Below are 12187 nucleotides of genomic sequence, written 5' to 3' on the forward strand. Positions count from 1 at the left end.
TCACGAGAACTTTTTATCATTTCTCCTGATCTTAAAAATAAACAGTGTTTCAGCAGATCGTACAATCACTCCTCTGTTCAGCTGAGAGACCAAAGATAAGCACATCTGCTCAAAGACTGTGCTGCAAACACTTGAGTCAAGATTTCAGACTTCTTAAACACCAAAAAAATCTGTTTTTGACTGATGATATCATTTTCAGTCTCTAATTTTAGGTGAAGAATTTCAGCTTCTGCCCCCCAGACAGAAGCTTTACAGTCCCAGAGTCTCAACTGTGAAACTCTTCCAGTCTTCAGTCTTTTATTCTGAACATCCCAGTGCAGGTCTTGTGGTCTCATTGTGTTTGTTCAGCGAGTGAGTGGTGTGTTCTGCAGGCGGATACTGTTTGCATAGGGCAGTGACTTCGTATAATGACAAGTGGCTCTTAGAATTAAAATGCAAATGATATACGCGCTTCCTGCTGCAGTAATGATGCATTGTGGTATTACTCATCCGCAGGTTAAAGTGTAAACACAGTGGATGTTTTTCTGCAGCGAGGCACAACGTTAAAGAGACAGATATGCTCTGACTTCACTCCTACAGTCCCTTTGAGCTGAAGTTTGCTCACATCTTTATTTACTGATTCTGCATAAATCTGCAGAACCTGTGGGCGTGGGAGCGCACTTTGGGATTTGATGTGTTCTGGTTTTGGTTATAGTGCAGGGTTCATGCAGAAATGTCTCAGCAGGCAATGGTTGTATGAAGGACGACACTCCATGTGGTGAAACACATCAGCCTCAAGCAATCCCTGAAGCCACTGGTAGTCATGAGGGTCGATATATCTATAGTTAATATTTGCAGAAAGACATGTGTGTGCATCGTACAATCTGTCCTGTGATATTTTCTTTCAATGGCGACTACGTCTGTGTGGAGGAGAGAGGGTCTCAACCAGAAAACCTTTAATGCAAACTGCTGGCTGCACGGGAAATGTGTCAGATGTGATTTAAGAACTTAAAAGTGTTAATGTGATTTCTGTGTTCTTCCTGAAGGTGTCCTGTGAGGGTGCCAGTTTGACCTCAGGGATGTGAGCAGACAGTAAAGATGACCCTGCTGGCGGGCGATGGCTCCGACTACGACTACAGTGCCCTGAGCCTTGCCTCCGACACCTCCCTCAACGTACCGCCCCTGCAGGAGGAGGAGGCCCAGAAAGGAGCCTTCTACAAAAGAGCACAGCTTATCCCTGAGTTCAACACCACCCATGATGACACTCACCTGTCCAGCGCCCGTAAACTCCACGCCATCATCAACGTGGGTGGCATGCGGTACCAGCTACCGTGGACCACCCTGGAGGACTTCCCACTGTCCCGCCTGGGTCAGCTGCACCTCTGCAGCAGCTTTGATGAGATCATGCGTGTCTGTGACGACTACGACGTCGCACACAACGAGTTCTTCTTCGACCGCAGCCCCTGCGCCTTCAGGACCATCCTGACCTTCTTGCGTGCGGGGAAGCTGCGCTCCCTCAGGGAGATGTGCGCCCTCTCCTTTAGGGAGGAGCTGATGTACTGGGGCATCCCCGAGGAGAACTTGGAGTGGTGCTGCCGTCGGCGTCTGCTGCAGCGTGTGGAGGAGTTCGAGGCGATGGAGAGGGCGGAGGAGGAGGAGGACCTCCTGGAGGACTCGGACAGTGCTCACACAGAGCAAGAGTCCAGGCTGAGTCACTGCATGAACAAACTGAGAGACATGGTGGAGAGGCCACACTCGGGCCTGCCAGGGAAGATCTTTGCCTGTTTGTCTGTGCTGTTTGTCACCGTCACTGCCGTCAACCTCTCCATCAGCACCATGCCTGCCATGAGGGAGGAGGAGGAGGCGGTGAGTTGACTCTTGACATTTAAACTGATGAGGGGAAAAGTTACTGTGTAGGAAAACAAGTTGTCATGTTTTTATGTCATAGAGTGTACAGGACAGCATCACTTCGCCTCTTCCCATTGTACGGTTTTTAAGCCAACATACCCCGTTCCAGAACGCTGCCATCTTGTACATTTTCTGCAGCCAGAGTCTGCACAGTAGGGAATTTGTGTGTTTCCATGTTAACAAGCTCCGCCCTACAGCGTACCGTCCAGAGGTCCTACAGAGTTTCTCTCTATGGCAGCTAACAAAAAAAAAAACTTTTCAGAAAAAAGAGGCCTTGAACACAAAACAGTCAAACAATAACTACATATCACCACAGCATACGGATATGAGAAACATTCGTACCACGTGTATTTATTTTTTAAAGTTTGACAGCAGCCCCATTCAAATGAATGGGGGAGATGGAGTTTTTGACCTATACTGCAGCCAGCCACTAGGGGGAGCAGTTTTTGTGGTGGCCTCACTTCGAACCGAGCAAGATGACGTCCTTTTTATATACAGTCTATGGTTTATGTCAGTGAGGAAAAATAAAAAGTCCATTTGGAAACACAAATTCATTTATTGTCAGGAATAGGTATCATAGACTTTGAATAAAAAGTAGATCTTTCAAAATTGAATCCAGTGCAATGCATGAAACCTGCATTCTTTCTAATGACCAGCAGGGGGCTACTCTACTTTTGCACCTTGAAAAAAGACTACTCTTCTTCTTTTTTAACAATATCTTTATTGACTTTTCCATGTACAATGTGCATTACACAGACATACATATTACATTAACATTTTGTACAATACAAAAGTCATTTTTTGTTATTTTCTCCCAACAAAACAAACAAACAAACAAACAAAACACCCCATCCCACCCACATTCATCTCTCTCAAAGTGTGTTAAACACACAAGACAAGACTACACTTCTTACTTAATCTTTTTCACTTTTTTGCAATATGTTTCGATAGAAACTGCTAATTTCTAAGTCTTCTTCAATAGAAACTAAAGTTTGTTTCGTACATATAGACCCAATTTATGATATTAAAGACAATTAAGCAGGGTGTGCCCTAGAGCATTAACAAATAGCTCTGATTGACAGGTTAAGTGGCAAACTTCTGTGCTGAAAAATGAAGTAAATGCAGTTCCTTGAGTGTCCACTAGAGGCTGGCTCCAAAAGCAGGAGATGCCCCATTAACACCCATGTTAACATGTCAGTTTTTACAGCAAATTAAACAGCTTGGAATAAAAAATAGAATAATTAAAGCCGCAAGCGGCGATGAACGGGCCCTCGCACACCCTCGGCCGCCGCCTACGTGAGCCGCCGTAACATGTAAACCGTCGCCTGATATTTGCCATCATATGATGCGAAAGCAAGATCTGAGAGTATATGCAGACTTAGGTGGTGCAAATGTTCCAAGTTTTTTTGTTGCCCTTGGTTTGGACTGAATCAGAGAAAAGCTCTAGAAGTTAATAGCGAAAGTATGCACCCTTCTTTTGGCCCCGTTTTTCATGTTCAAAGCTAGGTGGCGCTCTTCCTGTTGAGTTTGGGATATGGGTACAGGAGGCTTTTATGTGCGTCCTGAGGCCATGAATATGCGTCAATTTTTCAAGCATGTAGCTCAAAATAACCCCTATGGGGAGGGTTTTTTGAAAACTATAGGGGGCGCTAGTGAGCACATTTTTTCGACTTTTTTCGCGAAACCCATAAAATGTCGCAATTTTCCCCAGCACTGATGTGTGTGTTGGATGAGGTGACATTACGTGCATTTTAAAGTCACAAAAATCCATTTTCCAATGTTTTTTTTTATGCCCCGCCCCAAAGTCTGCCACGCCCACATCTTTCGTCTGAACGGAATGCCTTTACTTTGTATTAATCGTCAATGGGTTTACTATAGAATGTGCCTAGTTTGGACTGAATCGGAGAAAAGCTCTAGGAGAAATGAGCAAAAGTATGCACCCTTGCACGGACCCATTTTGGCCCCATTTTTCATGTTCAAAGCTAGGTGGCGCTCTTCCTGTTGAGTTTCAAATATGGGTACAAGATCATTTTTTGTGCGTCCTGATGCCATGAATATGTGTAAGACTTTTCATGCATGTAGCTCAAAAAAACTCTATGCGTAGGGTGTTATTTTTACCTCTAGGGGGCGCTACTGAAATTTTTTTTGCGAGACCTATAATAACGTTTTAAGTGGCGGAAGAAAGAACAATCCTTAGGGTTACAATAGGGCGTTCGCCACCAGCGGTGCTCGGGCCCTAATAATCATACAAAAAAATAAATATAGAAACTTGTAATAAAAATACCCCACTCACTCTGGAAAAAAAAAATAATAATACAATAAAAAACTGTTTTTATCTGAATAGCTCATTTTTTAAATTGACTTCTGGCCTTGAAAAAAATAAGATCGCTTGAATTAAAATGTCAAACACACAACCTTTAAATACTAGTCTTCCACCACTGTGACTACATCAGAGATGCTTTGTTTCTGGAAACATTAAAGTGTTGTCATTGAACACGTGAACCCCTCACTGTGTCGAGATTGGTGTTTTCAAAAACTAAACTGACGTGTAAATTTAAAAAGCAGTTATTAAATATTCTAATAAAGGCATGTCTGATCTGTCATGTCCTTTAAAAACCTCCTCTCAGTGAGAACGAGGAGACTGCCGAGAGGAAGAGGCATTTGTTTTACCGGATAGAAAAAAACCAGACTGAAGACGCCTCAGTCTGCTTTCATGAATGCTTTCATTATTACGTCTGACTTCAATCACGGACATAATTTGCACTCTGCTCTGTTTGAGTCAAATGAAAGGGAAATTTAGTATTTCAGCCACACATTTTCCTGCAGAGTGAAGTGCAAACAGGGTTTTATAAATTCATTAATTTCTCTTTGGTGCCTTTGATGAATATTTTGAGCGAGATAGAGAGTGGATTCAACCACTTTGCTTTTCTGTTTAGAAAAAAGGTTTCAGTGGTTTCCAGTTTTTTGCTTTTATTTATCCAGAAAATGGAGGACAAATAAGTCAGAGGAGGTTAAAACCAAACTTCAACAGTTTTGCTTTTCTACACATTTCAGATCAGGGATGCACAATATCAGCATCAGCAGGATTTCTGCTGGTATGTTGAGCAAACATATGTGATGCGTTTGGTATGTGCATCAGCTTACGCATGCCAACAAGTTTCAACATGTCTGCTGTATGGATGTTTTCTGAAGTGTGGGAAACAGACACTCCAGCTGTTTGCGATGCTTGTGAAGCGCAGGTGATGAAAGAAGGAGCAAAACAACACTCCTTTAACACCACCGAAACGACTGTGCACCTCAAGAACGTCACCCTGAAGCACTGAGAGTTTCTGAAAAGGGAGAACAACAGCAGCTTCTACCTCAATCAAGCTAAACTAAAGATACAGCAGGGACTATAACTTAAAGTGTGAAAAAGACTACGTTAATCATATACAGTGAAATCAGATGTCTTGTTTTATGTCTGTGTCTACAACAAATAGTCTGTCACAGGTAGATTCTAGTACAGGAGAGACTAAAGAGAATAAAAGGTGTGTGTATTTCAGTGTCAGCAGTGGTGCACTCATAGGGGGACGAGGGGGGCCCTCATGGAAGCCTCAGCAGAAATATTAAAAAATGCCCTCACTGCTGCTCTTTCAGTAGAAATCACATGACCTCAGCCCTTCAAGTGGATGATAGCGTGTAAGTATGTGCCGTCTTAAGTGCTTTTTAGGGATGTAAATTTCAAGTATTTTCCGTGATCGATCTTTGGAAATGTTAACGATCAATAATCGATTAGTCATAAAAAGAAATGTAAACGTTTTCCGTCAAAAACAATGCCAAATGTTTTTTTTCCCCCTGAATTAAAACACAATGTATATAACTGACAGTATTAAATACCTACGGATCGTATTGAGGCGTTCAAAATGTTAAAGCTGGGGTTGGTGTTCAGATTTAGATACACTTTTTGTCATACTGGTTAAAATGATCTTTATGTCCTGATGGCAATCAATACATAATGTGTTCTTAAAAAAGAGTGAAAAAAAACTGCTATCTACAGCTGGAGTAAACCTGGGAAAACACCAACCAATCACCGTTTTTTGGCTCCCCAAATTTTAAACCAATCAAATCCCGTCCTGCCGTTCTGCCCTCCTCCTGCGCGTACATTTCCCCAGCGTTCACTCCTCCGAGTCCCCGTCTCCTGCCTCTGCTTCCCCTGACTCTATTTACTGCCCCTCTCGCTCGTCCTCGGGCCTGTCCCCTCTGACCTGATGAGGTGCTTTGCTCAGGACTGTAGTCCGGATCAGAGTCTAAAAAGCTCTCACCAACAAGCAGAATAATTAATGACGTTCAGTAAGTCCTACAGAAAATGTATGTGTATTGTAGCGTCCGTCCGGACGCTGTAGGGATGACGAGCCGATTCATGAACACGTTGATCTTTAATAAGCGGTCACTGTCGGCCGTGATCACGCCAACCAACAAAACAACAATCAATGTTTGAATGAATGAAGAACTTCTCCTCTTGTCTCTCCTCTCTCCCACTCACACTCTCTACACCTCTCCTGATGCCTTCACTGACTGTCAACACTGTAGGAATTAAGAACATCTACACTGAACACGTTTAACAAACAGTAGAGCTGTTACAGTGTTATATATGTGTTATAACTTTTCTCCTGATATCGTGTCACCGGTACAACTGGATAATGCTAGCATGACAGTTGTGAGTACTAACAGCAGCCATGTTTGTTTGTGTTTTTAACTTTCACTATGATAATGTTTTGGTGAGGACCGGTCTTGAATCAGTCACCATCATATGGTCGAGAATCAGCGGCGCTCGTGCATGTGAGCGGGGAGGCGTCGTTTTGGAGGAGCTCCGAGGGAGGAGGGGAGGGGTTAGACGGAGTCATGAGGAAAAGCTACATTCAAATTCATGCTGGTTTTCCGAGACTACCAACCCTAGCTTTAAACACACTGAATATCAACGTGTGGAGCAGGCTCAGAATCTCCCTGGACACAGAGTCATAAAAGTGAAGGCTCAGACTTCAACAAGAGAACTGAACAGAAACATATTTCAGACTCACAGTGTCCAGTTTTCTGTCTACTCGTTTTTATTGAGAAAAATAAGCATGTGAACGCGGCCAGGTGTCAACCGGGAGTACAACCGGGTCATAATCAGTCTGGTGGTGGAGAAAAGAAGCGCTCGTGGAGACCTGTCACTCAGCCGCAGCCCCCAGCTGAGCGTCTCCGCTGTGAGCAACACCTTCAGTCAGCTGATTCACATCCAAACATGCTTTAAACTTCAAACACCTCCCTGATAGCTGAACCAAATATGAGACCACATGATGTTTGATCCATGTGATAGAAAATCAAAACAAAAAAATGTGTTTGAGTAATTTCTTAAAAAATAAATGTATTAATACTTGATTAATTGTTGACATCCCTAGTGCCTTTCCAAGGAGTAAAACTTGACAGAGTGCCCAAGTTTTAAGTGTATTTATTTCTGCTATAAAGAGCGTCTCCTTTGAATGGGTGTGTATGTGGTATCTGGTGTTTCTGCAGCCAGCCTCAAGTGGACGCTTGATGAACTGCAGTTTATAACACTTAAGGCTGATTTATACTTCTGCGTCTCCCCTACGCAGCAGGGGCTGACGCGGACATGAGCCCCACATACTTGTGCGTCGGTGTGTCCGTGTCGCGCAGCAATTCTCCGCCGAAACACCTGAGGGCAGTGCGGTCTCTCTGATAACCGGCCGCCTGCTTCCGGTCCCGCTACGATCTCTGTTTACTTTTCCACAGAGTTTCAGAGCGTGTTCTGTTAATCTACAGCTGATACATGTTGCTGTTTATCATACAGACATGATTACATGAAGAATAGAGAGGAGGAGATGAAATACACGGCCGATGTGCGGCCGATGTCCGGGATCCCGGAAGTGTTGTAAATGCGGGAAAGACAAAGCCGCCGAGCAGACCAATCACAGAGCTTGTGGTCCGCGTCGGCCCTACGGGGAGTTACATTTTGGAGGAGGTGCACGTCAGCTACGTGCGTAGGCCTCGGCGTAGGTAGGGGAGCTACGCGGACCCCCCGGCGTAGGGTACGCCGTTGATTCAACGCAGAAGTATAAATCAGCCTTTAGGCATGGGCTTCATATTTTAAGACCGGAGGTTGTTGCTTGGTGAAAACATAACAAATCAAATCCTGCATGCTGGACGTAGCTTTCATTTTTATTAATGTATTAAAAAGTTCAGTTTTCCTTCTACAGCATTACATTTTGTTTTATTGATGTTCACCAGGATGCAGGGAATTAAGAGTTAGATGCTCAAAACTTCCCCCAGTTCCCCTCGAATTACTCAGGCCTCATATGTTTAAATGAAGGTCTGAGGGGTTAGAAACACTAATCAATTCTGCAACCTCCAGGCTGCCTACTGTCTAGGTTGCCCACCTGTAGTTTCTACCTTCACACTTTTATGTTTTTGACTGGCTGGAACCGAGCCTGTGCAATTACCTGCATGCCAAAAAAGAGACCAAAAACTGAAAGGTTCAAAAATGGTCTTCAAAATGCTGGAAGAGGCACAACTTTCTGAAAATATCATCATATAAAATATTGGCAAAAGTCCAACGCAGTCCCTTTTTGATTCTTTAATTTCATGCTTTTTTAAGTCTTTGTCTGCTGTCATGTGGCCGTCTGGAGCTCCTGGATATTAAGTTATTAAATGTCTAATAAGTTAAAAATCATCTCCTCTCCTTTCATGTGGACCACTTCATCAATCTCAATCAGTGTGTGAGGAAATTAAAAGAGAAATAAAAGAAACACAATGACTTCCCTGGATCTGATAAAGTCACAGTATCACATTTGACCTGGCGTGCCTTCTCTTCCTCTGTATTCACACATCGGTATTCTCAGTATGTTTAATTAAAGGTGCCGGTGATCACATCCTAACAGCTCCACCAGCTCACACAGCATCCTGTAAAACAAAGTGTTGTGTTCAACAGAGCTCCGGTCTCTGAGTGAGAGCTGCTGAGTTTTCAGGTGCTTTGATGGCTATACTCCTCGTCTGTGGGAGGGAGTTTCATAATATTAAAAACTGATGTGGACTGCATTGAAAGGCTCTGGGCTTTGAAAAGGCTTTGAACCTTTTTCAGCCACGCACCGAAGCGGCGTTATTACCACGTCTAAGAAAAACATCCGCCTTTACAAAACGCTTCTAAATATGCATCATGGAGAAGTTAAGAGGGAGCACGTTGGTGTTTCTGTGGTAAATAAAAACACGCTGTAAACTCTAATTTTATCATGTGTCCAAATAACTAGAGAAGGAACATTTAGTTTAGGAGCTCAGATTTTCTTTTCATATTTTGCTGTTTTTAGAAAATGTGCTTCAGAGTGTTCAACTCCTGGATTTCACTTACAAACAGTTCCCTCTAGTGACTGCAGCCCTCACTCACACCTGCACATTCATCATTTTCACTGTTCTTTTTTTCCCCACCAGGGCACGTGCTCCCAGATGTGCTACAACATCTTCATCGTAGAGACGGTGTGCGTGGCCTGGTTCTCCCTGGAGTTCACCCTGCGCTTCATTCAGGACCGCAGCAAGCTGACCTTCCTCAGGCAGCCTCTCAACATGATCGACGTGGTGGCCATCCTGCCGTACTACATCACCCTGATGGTGGACAGCACCTCCAAAGGGGAGAAGCGGGCCGGCTCGGGCAGCAGCTACCTGGACAAAGTGGGCTTGGTGCTGCGCGTGCTCAGAGCTCTGCGGATCCTCTACGTGATGCGTCTGGCCCGTCACTCTCTGGGCCTGCAGACTCTGGGTCTGACCGCACGCCGCTGCACACGAGAGTTCGGACTGCTCCTCCTCTTCCTCTGCGTGGCCATCGCTCTGTACTCCCCTCTGCTGTACCTTATAGAGAATGAAGTAGCCTCCACGCAGGAGTTCACCAGCATCCCAGCCACATACTGGTGGGCTGTCATCACTATGACCACAGTGGGTTATGGAGACATGGTGCCCAGGAGCATCCCAGGACAGGTGGTGGCTCTGAGCAGCATCCTGAGCGGGATCCTCCTCATGGCCTTCCCCGTCACCTCCATCTTCCACACCTTCTCGCGCTCCTACATGGAGCTGAAGCAGGAGCAGCAGCGGCTGCTGCAGAGGAGGACTCACTTCCTGCTGCGTAGCCGCATGGCCGGCCTGGGCAGCAACCTCTCCTTAGAGAGTGACATGCTCTTCCCTATGCCTGACCACAGAGACAACTGAGACTGAAGGACATAAGAGGACATGAGAGGACATTAAAGAGAGTGTGGGGTGGAAAAGGAGAAGAGGGAGGCTTTAGGAGAGTTAAATGAGAGAAATCTGAGACAAAGAAAGCTATCAGAGAGAAATCAGAGGTTAGGAATGCAGATAAACAAGTGGAGAGACAGATCTCTTTAAACAAGATACAGACAATAAAATAGACTTTTTTTCTCCCCAGAATGCAGCCTCACTGTGTAGCATTGAACCTTCAGATAAAAACAAAGAACACACAGAGAGGAACGAGGGATTAGAGCATCAGATTACAACAAAATACCATCAACAGGTTATTATTTTCTCTGGATAAAGTAAAAGATTACAGATGTAAGCCCAGAAAAAGAAGCCCATGAAGTATCATGTCTAGTATTATTACAGTCATGTATTAAATGATGAATTAAAACTTTGTTATGAAGACATGTGAAATGTGTTATTTTACTAAAGAAGGATCACAAACTCTGCTGTGTGTCCCATATCCAGATGTTTTATTGAGTTTGTTAAAGTCATGTGCTCCTGACGAGAGTGGATCAATGTCTCAAACATTAAACATGAATCAGCTGATTATTCCCACACATAAGTCCCACACATTAACACTGATAAAAGTCATCCTTCCTCTACTCCTCGAGGTTCCATATGCAATTATACGACTCGGTTTGGACATGAAGATAGCATTATTGTGCCTGTAATTACTGCAGTTGCTGTTCATAGCTGTTTTTAATTATGATTTCTCTCCTTAAAGTGGATTTAAACTGAAATCTGTCTGTTTTATTGCTTCACTTTCACTGGATTTGAACTTTGGAATAAGTTTGCCATGTTGGCATCATGGGAGTTTTTTTTTACCCTTCTCCTAAATGTCATCCCGGCGATGTTAAAAATATAACCACAGGGATAAATGCCCAACCAGATAATTCTTTCAGCAGGTGTTTTTATAATCATGTGAATCTTAAATTCTAGATATTGATTTGATTAAAGTAAATCAATAATATTTGGTGCATCATGAAATGAAACATGAAAAAGGAGGCGCTGAATCAGTCTGGAATATGAGAACATTTCACTTTCAAAACTCCCGAAACTGACCTCCATTAAATTTAAAATGTGTATATATTTTTCATAATACATTAAAGGTGACATATCATGCAAAATTGACTTTTTAATGGTTCTCTACCTGAAATATGTTTCCCTGGCATGTCTACAAACCCCCCGAGAATGAAAAAAATCCATTCTGCCCCTGTTTTGATTTCTCCACCTTTCTGTAAATGTGTGTGAAACGAGCCGTTTCAGACTTCCGTGTTTTTGTTTTTGTTACGTAACAACAATATCCGGTCTGTCACGGAGTCAGAGCTCAGAGCTTGTTCAGCCCATAGACTGTATAAAATAATACTGAATCCCCCCTCCGTTTTTCATTACCTGCACAAATGTGTGCTAACAAGGAGCTTAGGAGGGAGGCATGCTAGTTGTAGGCTGTCTTAATAAACACAAAGGTTGGTTTTACTCCCCACGTCTGCAGATTTGAAGATCTAGTGGATGATTTTTATTTATCATGGATAAGTGCTAGCGCTAGTTAGCATAGCCACATAGCTACATGTCGTAGCTGTAGCTGTGTACCAAGACACACGTCGACATACTGACAAATTAAACAACAAGAAACACAGAATCTGTGACCAATCCTTCAGAAAAGGTCCCGCTGCCTTTCTGGTAGAGGTCGGTTTTACTCCCCACGTCTGCAGATTTGAAGATCTAGTGGATGATTTTTATTTTTCATGGATAAGTGCTAGCGCTAGTTAGCATAGCCACATAGCTACATGTTCGTAGCTGTGTACCAAGACACACGTCGACATACTGATAAATAAAACAACAAGAAACACTAAATCTGTGACCAATCCTTCAGAAAGGTCCTGCTACAGGCGCCTCTCCGTCAGGATCAGATTCTGGATCAGATTCAGAGGGTTGAAGTAACGTGATCTCTGAGCAGCCGTGTATATTCAGCCAACATGTAAACATTAGATCAACGTGCTGGACAGCCGAGGCCACATCCACTTCC

General features: G+C 43.6%; 1 protein-coding gene across 2 annotated transcripts in view; it reads left to right on the forward strand.

Annotated features, from left to right (window-relative positions):
• The window catches only part of kcng1 (potassium voltage-gated channel, subfamily G, member 1), a 62895-nt gene extending 51994 nt beyond the window's left edge, over positions 1–10901 (forward strand). The window contains exons 2-3 of one of the 2 annotated variants that reach the window (XM_034696273.1): positions 1026–1845; positions 9349–10140. In XM_034696273.1, the coding sequence (XP_034552164.1) occupies positions 1078–1845; positions 9349–10116 (1536 nt within the window). In that variant the 5' untranslated portion in view covers positions 1026–1077 and the 3' untranslated portion in view covers positions 10117–10140. Of the gene's footprint in view, positions 1–1025; positions 1846–9348 lie in introns of both variants that reach the window. The other variant, XM_034696272.1, reaches the window with a different exon arrangement.
• Positions 10902–12187: the final 1286 nt, after the last annotated feature.

This window comes from Notolabrus celidotus, chromosome 11 (assembly GCF_009762535.1).
Source record: "Notolabrus celidotus isolate fNotCel1 chromosome 11, fNotCel1.pri, whole genome shotgun sequence".
Lineage (NCBI taxonomy): Eukaryota > Metazoa > Chordata > Actinopteri > Labriformes > Labridae > Notolabrus > Notolabrus celidotus.